The following is an 18,070-nucleotide window of genomic DNA, read 5'->3' as shown; positions in this document are numbered from 1 at the left end:
TCAAAGCAGAATCCTCCTTTGACTATTGAATTTTGTTGAAGACGTAAAACTAAAAAAAGGACGATGTGGCCCTTTGCAGAGTTAAATTGGAGTTGATTGAAGAAGTAGAAGGTAGTTTAAGTAGCTGCAAAACAAGTTCTTCTGGTTGGGTGGATGATCCTCCAACAATTAAGTTGATGCCCGAGGCCTTAGAAACTGATTAGGAAATAAAGTAGTGTTTGTTCTTCTAATAGGAGAATGGCAGGTCTGCATTCCTCGAGTTAGGTTCATGCCTGGACGAGGGGGGCATCCTAATTCTTGATCACCGTCTACCAGGCGAGCCTTTCTTGATCGGGTTTTTATTTGCTGATAGTGGCTTAGCATATAAAATAACAAGCAGCGCCGCGCCCCTTCATACACTTGTGACGACTAGCTCTTGCCAGAATAAAAAGGATAAAAATGGAAAAAAGAAAATGAATTACCATGTTGATTATTTCCAGGCATCGAGAGCCTCTAATGAACCAAAAGAAGAGAAGAAGAATGGCGTTCTATCACTTGTCCTCAGAGACACAGCTAATAAAAGATAAGCGCGGTCTAAGGATGCACAGCATAACCAGTTGGCAGAATGTTCTCCCTTGATCGATGATTTCTGACACATCGTGCATTCTCAACTGCGAAGCATTACCTGTTCTACGAACTTGCACTCGTTTTCCTCAGAATTATAAGCATAATGATCCCATCTTATAGCTTCTAGTAACTGCAAATGGCTTTTTCATGGGGAAAAAAATAAACAAAGAAAACCAACGATAATCAGCCCATTGTCTTATACCACAGTCAGAGAAAGAGATAGCTTCTCATTGATGGCGGAATTGCTCGAGTTCTCCCGCAAAAACAAACCATGACTAAGGTTCAGAATCATAATGATTCAGATTTCATCAATCAATACTCCATCCATATTTCAACCGCATAAAATTTTGTCTGCAACAACCTCCTGCACAATATCAAATGCACTTTTCAACGAAAACAAGGATTTTTTGTGCCATCAAAATTTGGTTTACATGATAATCAAGTAAAACCACTAATACATAGACAATCTTGGTTACAACTACTTAACTAATGCAAATCCCCTCTTATACTTCCCGGAATCTTACTTCTCTCTGCAACTAACTCTCTATGTCTGCTAATGCAAATCAAGGAGCATTCGATGTTCTCTCGTTGGAATCTTCTGAATCTGAACCATCAACCATCTTCTCAAGTGAATCCATATCACCAGCTTCAGAAAGAGTGTGCAAACGAAGTTTGTCAGCATCTTCACTGTTAAGAACGAAAAAAAGCTGTTAGTGTTCATTTGTTTTCACAATGAACAGACCATGGATAATGGAAATGCTCAAATACAACTCTTCCCATCATTTTCAACTTTCTACAAAATAATCAAATGGATAGTAAAAGTTCGTGAATGAAAAGCATACTCTGCAACCCCAAATATTTCCTTCACGACTAAGGAGCTGTCCCTTGAACAGAACTCTGGCAGCTGGTCCAAAAGCAAAACAAAAACACAACCAGTTCAATAAATTTAGTTAGCAGCCAAATAAAAACAATTCCATCTCTTAGTTTCAAGTACAATAAAGCTCTTGAGGCAACCGATAGAGTTCATTTCAACAGATCCATCTCTCTTATTGGGGGCTGGAATGAACTAATCAGTGCTGACAATCCAAGAGCCACAAGCAAATGAATGTCTTGAGGCAACTAAGGTAATATGAATTATGTTATTTCCATGATCTCATGAATCACTTCTAAAAGTTCGGCAGATTAGATGCAATAATTCAAAAAAGCAGTAAAGATGGAGAAGAAAAAAGGAACAGCTGTGTCCTTCTATAAGTAAGAAAAACAACACGATGAAATCTGAAATAAAAATATAAGCTAGCGAAAGCTATTAACAGCTAACTGTTCAACCGCTCACCTCAGACAAATAGAAGACCTTGCCAAAAAGGGCCTGCACTGCAAGTTTTCTCTTAAATCCCTTTTCAGAATACCCTGACATATTCATGACAACTGGGCCTGAAAGCACAGAAAACAAAATCAGAGCACTGAAAATTAGGTCTTTTTAACCTAACTATCATTTTCTTTGTTCCTTTTTAGGATAATTGGTAAAAACTACCTATATCTTTGGACACAACATGCACATTACAATCCCACCCCCATCCCCTACTCCAACAACCCCCTCACACTCAAATAAAAATTGAAAGAACCCAGAACCAATTGTGGAGAGTAAAGAAGTCGAAACATGAACAGCTCTTATTAACATTTCAGCATGCTTAACATGTTTTTACATCCTTATACTCAATCAAGCCTCAAGCGAGCAACTACCGAATGAACTCGAAGATCCTTACAAATGAAATCAAGAGCAGAACAGGGATCATAATTCGATGTTCGACCTAAAGAATTTCCAGGATGAATAAGTGATGCCATAAAGAACTACCTTTCTCCCGAACAATTCGTCTTGAGATATCATTCAAAATTTCAGCAACCTGGGAGTCATCCAACATCGAAGCTTGCCTGAGCTGGATTAAGTTGGCAACTAGTTCCGGATTAAATGGTTTCTCATTCAAAGCATAACGAATGTACTTGCGCACAATATCCACCATGGTAAAACCTGTCTGGATATGAATTAGCAATTGCCATCAAAACCAAAATGATAGTGGAGAAGATGCACCAAATTATTATGGTAGAGGATAAAGAATGAACCATCAGCAGACAGACCTCTAGCAAGAACAAAAATTCTATTGGAGAAAAAAAAAAACCCTTTAAATTGGACCAAGTTAATTCAAGATGAGACATTTCCATGGCTTTAAACAACGAAACTATATCACTTTCAAATGCAAATGCAATGAAAACCTGAGCTCATTACAAATGTAAAACCTTTTGCAGTTAAAGTATGATCCATGAAAAAAACTTTTAAGTTGTGGGTTATGTGAGTCACACCCTTTTTTCCATTCCTTCGAGAGCTGCATGTTGTTGGGATGCATCTGCTCCTACTTCTCCTCCTCCTCCTTTCTGAAACAATTCATCAATGGATTTGCACAGCATAGCATTTTTGTTGACCTGAAATGAAATAAGTATGGTCAAAATTGGAATAATCATAAGCACCTCATAAGTAGTAAAATAAGGAATTATTGCTAGGAAAATGCAAAAAAAAGAAAAAAGAAGAACAAAAAAGAAAAAAAAGGAAGCAACCAGTTTCTTGCGCTTGTATCTGGGAGACCCAAACTTCTTGACGGTCTTAACAAAGGCAATAACGAAAGTAATACCAGCATAAGCGAGAGGAAGAGCGAGAATCCAAGGCAAGGAGCTCTGGCCCACTCTGGGACCTGGAATTGCTTGGGTGACAGACCCTGTGAATTCTACCAGGTCCAAAGCTTTCTCTTGAATCCAAGGCAATTCCTCCTCCACCTCTATCGTCTCTTCTTCCTCCTCTTCCTTTTTACCATTCTTGTCCTTTTGGATTGCATTGGAACTGCTCTTCCCGTCAGCAGCAGCGGCCGCCACAACACCAACTACTCTTGCTCCGGCCCTTTGTGCGTGCAGAGATATAGAGTTTGGAAACGAAACGAGAGGAAAAGAAGGCGTGCGCCTAGAGATAGAAGGCAAGGGATGGGGTAGTTTGGGACTTCCTAGGCGTTGAGAACAGGAAGAGGAAGCAGTGGCAGTGGCAGTGGCAAGGAAAGCCATAACATAAGCGAAGGAAAGATGCAAGACTGAGTTGGGGGATGTAGGTGATTCCGGGCAGTGTGGGTTTCTGTTTGGTTTGTGGGTTTTAATAATCAGAGCAGACAGCAAAGGAAGGCGTAGGCCATGGGCCCAATGGCTCTCACGCGCTTCTGTCGCAATGGGCTGCACTGCTCGCTCTATTACTCACTTCCTTTGGGCTTTTTTATCTCGTTATATATATTTTTCACATCCTTTCTCTGTTCAGATAAAATTTATATTTCAGTAAGAAATAAAATGAAAATTGATAGAGATACAAGATCACTTATGTAATTTGCTTGAATTTAATTTAACAAGGTCTTTTCATTCCATTATCAACACTGAATTAGTGAATGTTTATCTAGATGGAGTTCATAATTTATATACTCCTTTGTTTATATAATATATTTGATGTCTGTCCAGCAGAAAAGAGAAATTTTCCTTTGAAAACTAGTGATGCAAACCTCTTGCTGAGCAACCTCTAGCAAAATAGATAATAACTTGAAAAATTAAAAATCAGGTTTGATAAAACCTTAATTCAAAGGCAACCTGTATTCAAAAATCAAATGTATTAAAAAAAAACTTGATCAAAAAATGACTATTTAAGAACTCTAAATATGTGAATGATGGCACAAAACTAGTTAATTTTTGATAAGTTGGTTTGTGATTTTTATCCTTGTAAAGAAATATTGTTTTACAATAAACAAATAAAAAAAAAACTCATATTTATTTTCCAACTTGCTGCTGAAATTTTTAGCTAAAAAACATAATACAATCTCTTATAACTAGCTGTAATAGACCCATTAATTTTGGATTGCAAGCTAAATGGGGCTAAATTAGTAACCAACAATCATAAATTTAATAATAAAATAAACCTCTAAATAATGTTTAATGACAAAATCCCAAATTTAAAAAAAATTTATTCAACATTAAATAAAAAAATAGGATAATAAAAACAAAGTATTTGTGCCAAATTCCACAATGTAGCTCGAATATTTAATTTTCGTATATTCTTAGCAGATTTTCAGTCATGACTTCAAATACATTGTTTTCTATCGTCTGGATGAATTATTGAGCCTACCATATATAGTTAGGAATCTTGAAAAGTCTAGTTTTCAGCCCAACTTGAATCACAACAAAATTTCACATGTAACTTTAGATATGTCCCAAATAGTATACAAATGTTTAGTCTGGTAGAGTTGACAAGATTTTTTTAGTAACTTTAACCCTATGAAACAATATATTCTCAAACTCCATTTGGCATGAAAAATTATCAAAATCTAGTTTCATGTGTCTAGTATCTTCATGTAAAATATCAGCAGTTTAAAATATTTGATCTTACAAAATTAATTAACAAATATTTTAAGATAAAATTTAGATATTACAAGCTTGTACAAACATTGCAAGCAATTAAAATTTTGGTGTTGGGATGCAGCAATTCTCTTACACGTTTGCATTTACTTTATGAGCTGAATTTTTCTTTTTCTTTTTTGTTGCATCCTACTGATCATGTATGCATTGCATAAACTTAATCACATGATCAATTTCTTTTCAACTTATGATCAATTACTATAAATTAAACACATGAGATAAACATGAGTCGTCAGCCTGTGACGAGCTAGGGTGGCCGGGTTTATTATGATGCATGGTTAAATAAATAATATACCATGATATACAGTTTAATTACTTGAAGGGCATATATATATATATATATATATAGCGGTTAGATAATCTGCATGCGGTGCTTTTGGACGTGGTCATTTATTTCCTGAATTAAGTGATCTTAATTATTTTGAATTCAGCTTGGTATAATTGATATTCTCAAATTAAAGCTTTGTGAGTTTTTTCCTAGGTAGCCCTAAAAATTTGCACCTCGAAGCATAATAACATTAACATGAATACCATACATCCATATATGTTGTTGTTTATTTATTCTGCACTGTTACTCTAAGTTTCCTTTATTAATAATTAAGGTGTTATTTGTTTTTTTAAATGTAAGAATATTTTTAAGAAGAAATAATTTTTTTATTTAAATTAATTTGTTGAGAGTGTTAATTTTTATATTATTTTAATAGGTTGATATTAAAAATAAATTTTAAAAAATAAAAAATATATTATTTTAATATATTTTTAAATAAAAAACACTTAAAAAAACAACTATTACCGTTATAATAATAAAGCCCCGTACATTGCTTGGGTTAAATTCAAAAAAGAAAGAAGAAGATTGTACAAATTTTTTAAACAACTCTAAAATAAAAATAGAAATCCATGGTGTTGGGTTGGTACACGACTAGGTACTTGCACTTCATTTGTTTTCTTTTATAATTTAATAATTTAATTTCAAGTATTTGATGAGTTATTAGTTTCATGAGGATTTATTTATTTTATTTATTACTATTGTTAATATTACATAAATAAATAAATGAGAGAGGGGTAAGTGGGGTCCATTAGAAGGGAGCGAATGGCATGGATAGGAGTTGAGATTTGAGACACACACTAGGTGAACAAGTGGCGATGAAGTGATAAGTGATAACAGAAGAATGTCTCTATTATTAATATTAACGAACCACGTCACCAAGGGGAGAGGAGAGGAGAGGAGAGGACACAGACTCACAGAGGAACATCAAAACTCCAAAGAAAAAGAAATCACTTGCTAGCTTCACATTCATTAATTAAAGAACCAGAAATGGCAGTGGCAATGACCATGGCCCTTCGCCGTCTCTCCTCTTCCTTTGACAAGCCCCTTCGCCCTGGTCTCTTCAAAGCCACCTCCCTCTATTATATGGTTCTCTTTCTGCCTCCTCCTCCTCCTCTTCTAATTTATGAATCTTTTCTAAAATTAATTAAGAACCGAACAGGCAACGAAACGGTCCACTTAATTTAGTTTAGTGTAGCTGATCAAAAGAAAATTGAAATGTTTGGTTCTGTTTTTTGCAGTCTTCTTTGCCAAACGAAGCTGTATATGAGAAGGAGAAACCTGGTGTCAGCGTAAGATTACCTCTTACGTATGATTATATATATCTTTTAATTATTATGAGTTAATTAAGCTGTTCATATTTAATTGCAACAGTGGCCAAAGCAGCTGAATGCACCCTTAGAGGCTGTTGATCCTCAGGTTGCTGATATTATTGAGCTCGAGAAAGCTAGGCAATGGAAGGTACCTCACTTGCTACATAAAACTAAACTCAATAATTAACATGTTAATTTTATTTTTATGAATCGATGTTTATTTTAGTCGTGATTATATATCTTGTAAAATAATTGTGTGAAAAGGGGCTTGAGCTTATACCCTCAGAGAACTTCACTTCGGTATCAGTGATGCAAGCTGTGGGTTCTGTCATGACCAACAAGTACAGTGAAGGATACCCTGGTGCAAGATACTATGGTGGAAACGAGTACGTCAATTCCTGATTATCCTATCTCTGATCTGCTCATGATCATCTCGATATTTTCGTTTTAATTTGCTCTTTACTTTCTTATCTTTCCAGGTATATTGACATGGCAGAATCCTTATGTCAGAAGCGTGCTCTGGAAGCATTTCGCCTGGATCCTGCTAAATGGGGAGGTACATACAACTGCTTTATGTACGATCATTGCGCGAAACTTAAAACTAGCTAATGCTTTCTGTTTTCTTTTCGTATATTTATTTTTACTAGTCCGTACGTTCTGGTTGAGCTGAGTTGATTTTTGCCGAATCAATACTTCGTCTTGTATGAAATTTTATCTACTTAATTTCACCTCCCTTTCCCCCTTTTTTCTCTCTTATGATCGAGCTTTTGTGAATGCATTCCCTTTTATGCTGGCTGCAGTGAACGTGCAATCTCTATCTGGATCTCCAGCTAATTTTCAAGTCTACACTGCATTGTTAAAGCCTCATGAAAGAATCATGGCACTTGATCTTCCTCATGGAGGCCATCTTTCTCATGGCTATCAGGTGCTTCGATGTTCTTTCTTTTCTTCCCTTTTCACTTTTCTTATCCAAAAGCATGTTCCCCTGTTATTATATTGTAAATTTCCTATTTAAGCTTGTATTTTCAGATTATTGAACCTTTTATAATTTAGATCCTCTAGCATCTTGACTGCGCTTTCCATAGATGGAAGCCAGCCCCAACTTAGCAGCAGAAATGCATTCTGCCAGTGCTATGCAATTAAACGGGAAATTTAATCACATTTTATTCCCATCTTTCTTCCAGATGGTTTGATTTAACTATGAAGAAAAGGAAAGAGAAAGAAAGAATTTTGTAATTTTCTCTTTCATTTCCAAGAATAATATTAAATGGGAGTTCAAGTGGTCATTCTTGTTGCTTGCTTTGCTGGGTTTAGATTTTGAGCTCTTCTTTAACAGATCATATAGTCTATATGTATCAATGCATACTCGGCATGATAGCTAACAAATACACGGCGATTGATTCCACTGAACTGAATTTATCAGGGCCACGTTTCTGGTTAATTAAAAGGACAACAATATCATTGTTTCTTTTCCTATTTTGCAGACAGACACCAAAAAAATATCTGCAGTGTCAATATTTTTTGAGACAATGCCATACAGATTGAATGAGAGCACTGGCTATATTGACTATGATCAGGTACCTTATTCTCTCTTTGTTATATACTGATTTTTTGTAGAAAATCATGGAAGACTAGAAGTTGTTGTTGAAAGTAAACAGCACATTGTTGTCCAACCTAATTCTAAACTGGATATATATCTTATTATAATTTCCCAGTAATGGTTATTTTTAGGGGGCTTCGAAGCATCGTTGTTTTCTCTACTCTACTCAACTCAATAATGTCATGACGTATGCTTGTTGATATAAGTTAGAAGTCAGAATGATAGGTACCATCTACCACTAGACATGATGAATCCATGATCATGTTCTTTTTTAATAGTTAAATATACTTTAGCTGTGAAGATTGTCTTTCAGCTTCACAAAAATCTATCCTGAAATTGAAATAATCAGGGTAGACTTTATTGATCTCTGTTTCCTGCTTCTAGATGGTGTCGTCGGATTAAAACTTTTCTCCGTTTCTGAACCCCACATGCATAGAAAATCTTGGAACCAGTCTTTGCAAACAGCTGTGATAAATATCAAATAAATATGAAGATTTCATGTGTATATAAAACAAGCAATGCAGAACTATTTTATGCATCACTAAGACCTTTTCCCCCCTACATATTTGATTGCATGTATTTTATCCATGCGTATATCTATCTAGGTGACACGGAATGAATGTCTGATGTGAAAATTATGATATTTCAGCTGGAGAAAAGTGCCACTCTTTTCAGACCAAAATTAATAGTAGCTGGTGCTAGTGCTTACGCACGACTATATGATTATGCACGCATTCGCAAGGTAACATCCTTTAGATTAATACCAATACAGTAAACAAATTTATGGATCAGAGTTTCTTCCTATGTAAGCTCATTTGGTGGTTTATAGGATTTAAGACTATGTTGATCTCTAACAGGTTTGCGACAAACAAAAAGCTACACTGTTGGCAGATATGGCACACATTAGTGGATTGGTTGCAGCTGATGTCATCCCGTCACCTTTTGAGTATGCAGATATAGTGACTACCACAACTCACAAGTCACTTCGCGGGCCACGTGGGGCAATGATTTTCTTCAGGAAGGGGTTAAAAGAGGTTAACAAACAAGGGAAAGAAGTGAGACACTAACTGAAAAATCACACTTCATGATTACATTTTCGTGTCTTTGAAGTGGAACTAAGATGTCTTTTGCCCTCTTCCTAAAGGTGTTTTATGACTACGAGGACAAAATCAATCAAGCTGTCTTTCCTGGGCTTCAAGGTGGTCCACACAACCACACAATTGCTGGTTTAGCAGTTGCTTTGAAACAGGTCAGTGTGCTTCTAAGATAGTTCCCATCAGTTCTAAATTCCTTCCTGGTGAAATAATAGTCACCCATTTCTCTTAGGTTCCGTTTTGGTGACCTGCACGTTGAGTTAAATTAAATCCCTCACTCACCCCAAAATCCTCCTGGAATGCTTTACATGTTAGAAACAGTTGCAGTGCCCAATCGACTGAATTCAGCACTCTTATATATCCCTATGTAGGCCATTAATTTTCTTGAAGCTTATAGGATATCAAGCATTCTTTAATATTGACAAGTATAAGGGAGGATGCACCTTGATGAGGTGATGAATTATGCTTGTAGCTGTTGGCCTCTGAGGTGCACAGTAAGCACTAGGCAGGTTTTCGAAGTTTTTGATACTGGTTGGTACAATACAACTAGGCAGATGTAAGAGGTAGTCTGGAGGAAAATGATTTTTCACTATGGCCCTTCCTAGTTTTTATAATGTTAAAACTAAGGTCTATGCCACCAAGAGCATATTTTCTGCGAAGGGAACCGTTGTGCAAATGCTTTAATTAGCCAGTATTGGCGGTGGCGTGAGACCAAGTCTCCTAGATTCTCCTCTAGATGAGCTAGGTGTTTTGCTTGATAAAGATTGTAGGTCTCTGTTACCCCACATTTGTGTCGTGTTAAGTTTGTTTTCTGGGTTTCTGGCCCCTTGTTTTACCAAAAATAACGAAGAAGAAATAGAGAGGGAGGGAGGGATAAAGAAAGCCAAGGTCTATGCTTACTGCGGCTCTTTTCTACTCCCTTGAAGCAATTGTCATTCAGGTAATTTATTAGTACCTTTTCATTTCTATTTAAAAGCTATTCTAATATATCCTTACTCTATACATGCAGGCTACAACTGTAGAGTACAAAGCGTATCAAGAGCAAGTTCTAAGTAATTGTGCAAAATTTGCCCAGGTATCAGATTATGAGACATGGCAAAAAGGCAGCATATAACAACTTTCTCTCACTCAAACAAATGGAAATTTTGAATTATTTAGCCTTTTTTCTCATCAGACTGTAGGTCTAACAGGTTAACTTCAGTATTTTAATTGCTTGGGACGTTACTGATTTTGCAGAGTTTAGTTGAGAAAGGCTACGAACTTGTTTCTGGAGGAACTGAGAACCATTTAGTTTTGGTGAATTTGAAGAACAAGGTATGAGGATGTTTAATCTATCTTGTTTGACCACTTGAAAGAAGTTCCTGGTGAATTAGCCCAAGTGGTAAAAAGTGTATTAAGACGAAACTACCTGCGCCAACAGGCCATTAGTCGTGGATTTATTTGAGTTTTAAACATGAAAAACGGTGCTTCCTTCTCTTTTCATCTCTTTTTTCCCGAAAATTTGTTTTGTGCAGGGTATAGATGGCTCCAGAGTTGAAAAGGTGCTTGAATCTGTTCACATTGCTGCAAACAAAAACACTGTTCCTGGAGATGTGTCTGCCATGGTTCCCGGTGGCATCAGGATGGGTAAGGGCCTTTACTTGACATGACAATGTGCTTTGATTTTATTTACAGCGACTTTTCTTGATAAACACAATTGCACTTCAGGAACGCCGGCTCTTACTTCTAGGGGATTCGTTGAAGAGGATTTTGCTAAGGTGGCAGATTTCTTTGATGCCGCTGTGAAGTTGGCAGTGAAGATCAAGGCTGAAACCAAAGGTTTGTACCTCTCCAGTATCTTTGTTGCATTCTCCCAAAGCTTCTTTACATCTCGTTACTGCTCTTGGTAATTCTTGGCCATCTAATTGATCGGTTCTGAATATCATACACAGTAAAAAACAATAAAATAAAATTGTTATTGGGTTTTGAATAAAGCTAGCCTTTTATTTTATATAATAACCCCATAAAAATTAGTTTATTATTTATAAAAAAAATTTAAAAAACCCTATAAATTAAAAAAAAATCAATTTGTTGTCTGAATAATATCTATATATTAATTCAGGGCAATTTTAGAAATTAACTCAATCAAGTTCTTATTTGATTTTTTTAAGTCTAAAAATATAACCATTGTATAAATTATATTATAATCCTTAATTTCTAAAATATATTTTAATCAAGTCATATTTAATTAAATCATCATAGTTTAATTTCTGACTAATAATTCTTAATGTATGTGACTCATTAGGTTCCTAATATATTGGTTCAAATATAAATTTTAATTTTAATTAAATAGAATTAAATAATTTAATTTATTATCAATTTAACAATTGATTAATTTATATTTGAAAGATTAGATGTATTGTCTAGTAATTATCATAATCCCCTAAATATTAAAAAACTCATTGATGGTTTGACTTAACTTTTTAGTGGCCGGTTTCTCAATATAATTATTATCCTTTCATCAATAATATTCTTATTTAACATTAAAGTATGAAATATATATGTCATGTTAAATCATGTATATTCTCTACATAATAGTTATTAATCGTTTGAATAAGATTTAAAACTTTTTTTAAATCTCATTCCATCTTACTCAAGAATTTCTTGGTTAATACTATTTGAGAATAGATATAACATTTTTTCTAATTCACCTAAAGTCATCAATCTTCTTTTTATCGCTCAAGTACCTTCATATAGTTCATGTTATACCCATTATCTATCCCTTCATTACCTCGATTGAGATAACATATAATAGGATCAAGGCATAACATGCTCTGATATAAGATAACTTGGTGATTTCAAGTCTAAAAATTACTTATACAATCGTCACATGAGCCTTTTCATAGATATATGTGATCTCTCTATATGAAATTCTTATGCGGGTTAGTTTAATGTATATATCTTATGACAAACATCCACATATTAGTTTTAAGTATTTTTTTATATCACAACTTATGAGAACAGTTGATTCATTTCATAAGGAAAAGAATATATAATATATATCAATCTTTACAGCTCTAATAAATTTTCAGTATTTAAGAGAGCATCGATTAGGAATATTTTAGGAACAATATTTTGATGTTATAAGAATCTCATAATTATAGCAGTTTTATAATTCTTTTTGCAAAGCATTTTTGTCACATAGACTTTATCATTACTTTTGATCAATGTTTTTAAACCCAGCTCGGTGGTCGACCCGACCCAAGGCCCAGGTCACGGGTTTTGACCTAGTCAACCACATTTTTTTTAAATCAAAACGACGTCGTTTTGGTAAAAAATAAAAAATAATCAACGGGTTGCAGCCGGGTTTTTGACCGAGTTTTGCCCGGTCAACCAGGTCATTGAGTCAACCCGTTAGGTCAACCGGGTTTTTAACTACCTCTATTTTTTCATAAACTCGGCCCGCCTGGCTGGGTGAATTTTAAAAGTATGATTTAGATTCATAAATCTAATATTATATAAATATTAAAAATAAATTAAATAAATATTAATAATAAATATATATCTATATAAATATAATAATATAATATAATATCACATATAACCAATCCAATTATCTACATGTTATATTAACAAACAGACACTGGCATCACTTGCCACTAATTTTTGTGAACCAGGGACGAAGTTGAAGGATTTCTTGGCTACGCAGTCTGCTCCTCACTTTCAATCTGAGATTTCAAAACTCCGTCGTGACGTGGAAGAGTACGCTAAGCAATTCCCAACAATTGGATTTGAAAAGGAAACCATGAAGTACAAGAATTGAGCAAGAAATTATCTCTACATAAGGTATATTATAACTTTAGTACAACTGGAGACAGGCTGAACTCTGGAGGGTAAAAAGCTGCTTTAATTTCTGTCTTTTTGGCTAGACAGTGCTCAAAGATTAAGTTTTAACTTTGAAATAAATTGAGTCGCCTGGACGAAAATTTAACATTCAGTGCATATGTAGGTTGTCTTTTTTACTGTCTTGTATTTGGTTATTCCATATGTTATCTTTACTTGTGTGCTTCTTCTTCAATTTTGTGGAGTAGGTAGGCAGATTTCAGAAGAGTTTTTCTACTCAATGGAGTTGGATGGAGATGGCATAACTCGTGGATCATGTATCAAGGATGCAGATGCGAATTTTAGTGCTTTTGTTACCTGTTAATCCAGCAAACCTTGATCTGTATCTTCATTAGATGTATATATGCACACACAGCTACCAGTGCTGAGGAAGCAATAAAGATATTTCGTCTTCGTATATTCAAACGACTTTATTGCCAATCCAGGGCACTTCTGCAGTGCAAAAGGATGGAGAACAGAAAACCTAGGATAAGGAACCGATGCCACAGGCTTTCGAGTTTCTACTGCCTGGTCCTTTTTTGTTCCCTTAGTTCAACTGTTCTAGAAAAACTTGGACTGAGCTCTAAATTTGGGAATATACAAGTAGGTAATCCAGCTCGACAACCAACGAACCCGGGCAATTGCACCCTCGCACAGGTTCCTCAAACTGTGAAGTGCGTTTCGCTGATGGAGAAGAAATGGTTGCTTATCTTTTTGCTGATTCTGATGATAGCAGCTTCCACTTTGACAAAGAAAGTATAATAAGGCAAAATCTCTCGTTTCCCAAACAGAATTATCATTTACAGAAGAAGATTACAAAACACTTGATGAAAGAATTAATGAATGAATACTTGACGATGGAATTGAACTCAAAAGATGGAATGCTGGCTTGCCAGAAATAAAGCTAAACAAGTATATTGCTAGAGGGGTGAAAAATCTAGTACCCCGAAGCATCACCCTGATGACAACGGTACCACCTCAAACCTCGCCGGAATGCAATTGTTAACTTGGGAGCCAGCACATGCTGAGACATCAAACTTTCTTTAAAGGAGCTTCCGACCTGGGATATCGTTGGATTTGGATCTTTTCATGTTCTTTTAGGAACATGATTCAAATCTAACCATTGATTTTGAGTTTAATAATCTGAATTATATGGGGAAAAAATAAAACAATAATGAGAAAATATTATTATTTTTATCATATAGTTATTCATTTTATTCCAATTTAAATTTGATGATTTAGATTTAATGAACATGATATATATATATATATATATATATAAACATGAAAAAATCTTAATCCGGATAGCGTTTGTTGTTTTTGTATATTTCCACGTAAAGTTCATATAGTGTATTTTGCACCAAGCTGCTCATACTAAGATATAATTTAGATAACATATATTAATTTGATGAATAAGTTCATGTTCAATCTTCAATATCAATTAATTATGTAAATACCATAAATGTGTAAACAGGTAACTTAACATGTGCGATTTGATGGTTTTGAAAGGCCACCCCCAGTACCCAGGACTGACATCACAGACTTATGGGCTTGACTCTCTCTTAATTTAGATCTGTAACCTCTGTTTCCATTTACCTTATAATCATCCATGTAATTGGCTAACAAGATATACGAGTAAGAAATGGAAAGTAATTTTCTCTCAATCCTAAATACAGGATGAAGGTTCATGTGTAATGTATATTGATGAAGAGTGTGTATGTGTTAATTTGCACAACAAATTAAAGTGATATTTCAGCAAATGCCATTTTCTAAACCATAGAGAAAAGAGGTTAACGTGATTACATGACAATTAAGGCATTCATTCAAGGAACAGTAAGAGCATCTTGCTCGTGTCGTGTGAGGTTGAGCATCGATGGATTTCATGATGAGCAGCCAACAATGTATAGTTCCATTAGTACATTCATAGTCATCAAAAATGGAATTTCAATGATCGATTTTTTTATTTGATAAAATAGTAACTCCTGCGAGTAAGAACTCAGGAGTCGGAAAAAGTGAGTTTTCAGTCTCCTAAAGCTTGGACTTCGGACTCTGAGATTCTCTAGACCATATGGGAGGAATAATTTTGTATTCCTGTGCTGGCTCCTCCTCTTTCTTCTCTTCAGCTTCTTCTAAAATGTCCTTAGAAAAAGCGTTGGGGTTAGCTTTGATGCAATTCTGCAAAGCCACAAATGGATGCACACAATCCGAGCCCTGTGCAGAAGGAAAAAAAAAACATCCTCAAAAGTTTCTGACACTTTATAGAACGTCTACAAATTCATTTCCATGTCACCGGCAATGTCCCAGGGATAGAATATTAACATGCACTTACTTGCAATGGCATATGAAATTGAATACGATGAACAAAAGGGAAAAGGAAAGAAAGTGGAAATAAATAAAATCCCATACCTGAATAGATAAAAAAAAGTTCACATACAATAGATATACCTTGCTTAAAAGGTTGCAATCAGTGGCAGTTCATTAAAATTACCTTTTCCTCTGAAGTACTTTTGAGAAAACACAAGAATGATTCTGAAAACTGAACTCCACATGGGCCGTTGCGTAAATCAGCTATACATGGGCATTCTAATGCTTTCTGAGCCTTAGCTTCAAGAGACTGAAAAATCCAAGTTGAACTCAGTTAGCTAGAATTAAATGACGAATCGAATTCCATGTATATCTGGCGCGGACTAACCTCATTCTCATCATTTCCATATGCTACAGCTTCTGTAAAAGCAAGAACCAGCAAATTGTGTTGCATCAATTTCAAATATTTATTTTCTCGGATGAAAGACGAAACTTTATTAAGAAGAAGAAGAACGAACGAACACAAAAATGAGTTCAATGTTCTAATATAACTAATTGGGATCTCTCACGTCTTAACCTTTAAATTTTAGTCCAGTGCATAGATAAAATGAAATTGGAGCTGAATATTACTTTATGTTTATATGGGAACTAGACACAGACATGATCTCAACTTAACTTGGGAAATTAAGGGCAGCTAAGCGGTGTAAAAGGGTGGTACAAAATCATAGAAAAGGAACCCCAATATTGCAGGCTTTCTACTGATCACTTCTTTTTTGGCATCATTGGTCCACTGCTCCTGCTTAGATACAAAGAAATCTGGGGCAATCAAAGTAGCTGACAGACACCTACATAATGACTGATGAATGCGGTAGCTGTTGTAGATAAAATAGGCCGCACCCTCCTTTGATAGTTTATATTAGAAGAGAATAAAAGATTCTGATAATAGATTTGGGATTCAGAAGCAGGGCACTAGCGAACTTGAGAATTTTCTACGCTGCTAGATATCTATTTCAACATCAAACTAGTATTCAATCACTAACCATTATTATAATGATAATCCATGGTCAGAAATCAGTTTGCTACAATGGAAGAGGGGAATAGTATAACAAAGATTCCAGTTGTAAGCAAGGTTGAATTCGATCAAATAATACGTAGTGAGCATTTCCACGAACACCGTATGGGTAAAGACCAATTTCACATAATAAAACAAATAAATATGGCGTAAGGTTTAGAGAAAGAGAGAGAAAGGAATAGGTAGGTAGGCAGGTAGCATACCAGCAAGAAGAGATTCCATCGAAGGAGATGAAGAAAAATGGGGTTCCATTTGATCTGCTGTATCGCTTGGTGCCACCTCGCTTTGAGCTTGACCCATCTTTAATTTTCCTTTGCCCTTTTCTTTTATTTTCTTGCTATAAATTATGAATGAATAACCGATATTATTATAATTATAAATTATAATGATGAAGAAGACGCCAGCAGCAGCAGCAGCTTCATGGAAAATTGGAGACGAGGAAAAAAGAGCCGCCAGATGGACAGACATGTTAATATTAATTGGGCCCTTCGTACTCGTTTTAGATTGGGCCTAGCTGCTAGTCGAATTTTATTTTATTTTATGTCCCAGCTCATTTTCTTCTTCTTCATAGCCTGGCCCAACCGGCCTGATTTATTTATTTTAAAGGAGTGATTTTGATATTTAATTAATGCAAAGTTTTGTTTTGTCTATCGCACGTATATACTTGGATGAAATTTTTTTTGAAAAAACTACCATTAAATTTTATTTAATTTTAAAATTTTTTTATTCATATTTTTATCTAACTCGAATTTAAAATTAACTTATATGGAAATTTTCCTACATGACTCATACATGATCCAAACAACTTGGTGAGTTCCAAAAAACCTAAATGATTAGTAAAAAACATGGTATGATTTAAAAAAAAAATAAGTTGATGTATTTTTTATTTTAATATCAAGACAACGATATATTGAATCGACTCGAGTTTCGTAGCCTAACACGCTAAACCTACAAACCAAATCATATTTGGTTAACTTGAGGTTTTAAAACTTAACCCGTCAAACTCGTAATTGAGATCATGGACTTCATTAAATTTAACAATTTTTTTACTTGATAATATAATAACAAAATTAGACACCCTCAAAATGAATACTAACCAAATATTGAAATATTTTATTTGAAATTGTGATAACTTTATAAAAAACAAACTAAAATAACTATGAGTATAGATTCAAAATCAACAAAAATATCAAATGATGAAATTAAAAAATAAAAAGTTAAAAAGAATTCAATTGAATTAGGTATTTTTTAAATTTAATATCAATAAAATACTGAGATAATTATTTGAGATGACAATAGTCTCATATAAAGTAAAAAAAATAAAATTATAAAATCAATTAAAAAATAAAAAAAATATTAAAAGGTAAATTAATAAAAAGCTAAAAAATTGTAGAATATAATTTTTCT

At 34.5% G+C, this 18,070-nt stretch overlaps 3 protein-coding genes across 3 annotated transcripts; 1 reads left to right on the top strand and 2 right to left on the bottom strand.

Annotated features, from left to right (window-relative positions):
* Window positions 1–909: 909 nt before the first annotated feature.
* LOC7468476 (uncharacterized) lies at window positions 910–3,762 on the bottom strand. Its single transcript, XM_024609792.2, has 6 exons — window positions 3,214–3,762; window positions 2,962–3,081; window positions 2,459–2,636; window positions 1,940–2,037; window positions 1,449–1,510; window positions 910–1,293 (listed from the first exon to the last, which is right to left on the bottom strand). The coding sequence occupies exons 1-6, from the start codon at window positions 3,706–3,708 to the stop codon at window positions 1,170–1,172; spliced, it is 1,077 nt and encodes a 358-aa protein (XP_024465560.2). The 5' UTR covers window positions 3,709–3,762; the 3' UTR covers window positions 910–1,169.
* Window positions 3,763–6,295: 2,533 nt separating this feature from the next.
* Window positions 6,296–13,707, top strand: LOC7455512 (serine hydroxymethyltransferase 1, mitochondrial). The gene is made up of 16 exons (XM_002315327.4): window positions 6,296–6,508; window positions 6,661–6,711; window positions 6,794–6,880; window positions 6,997–7,118; window positions 7,212–7,288; window positions 7,533–7,657; window positions 8,217–8,309; window positions 8,982–9,074; window positions 9,190–9,387; window positions 9,477–9,581; window positions 10,436–10,501; window positions 10,663–10,740; window positions 10,941–11,052; window positions 11,134–11,244; window positions 13,083–13,251; window positions 13,497–13,707. Exons 1-15 carry the CDS (start codon window positions 6,410–6,412, stop codon window positions 13,226–13,228), a joined length of 1,563 nt encoding a protein of 520 aa, XP_002315363.4. The 5' UTR covers window positions 6,296–6,409; the 3' UTR covers window positions 13,229–13,251; window positions 13,497–13,707.
* A 1,379-nt stretch (window positions 13,708–15,086) lies between these two features.
* On the bottom strand, window positions 15,087–17,096 carry LOC7468477 (mitochondrial intermembrane space import and assembly protein 40 homolog). The gene is made up of 4 exons (XM_002316393.4): window positions 16,867–17,096; window positions 15,980–16,011; window positions 15,776–15,901; window positions 15,087–15,498 (listed from the first exon to the last, which is right to left on the bottom strand). The coding sequence occupies exons 1-4, from the start codon at window positions 16,961–16,963 to the stop codon at window positions 15,316–15,318; spliced, it is 438 nt and encodes a 145-aa protein (XP_002316429.1). The 5' UTR covers window positions 16,964–17,096; the 3' UTR covers window positions 15,087–15,315.
* Window positions 17,097–18,070: the final 974 nt, after the last annotated feature.

Source organism: Populus trichocarpa, chromosome 10 (genome assembly GCF_000002775.5).
Source record: "Populus trichocarpa isolate Nisqually-1 chromosome 10, P.trichocarpa_v4.1, whole genome shotgun sequence".
Lineage (NCBI taxonomy): Eukaryota > Viridiplantae > Streptophyta > Magnoliopsida > Malpighiales > Salicaceae > Populus > Populus trichocarpa.
The sequence above is the reverse complement of the archived record's forward strand: the minus strand, read 5'-3'. Positions and strand labels throughout refer to the sequence as shown.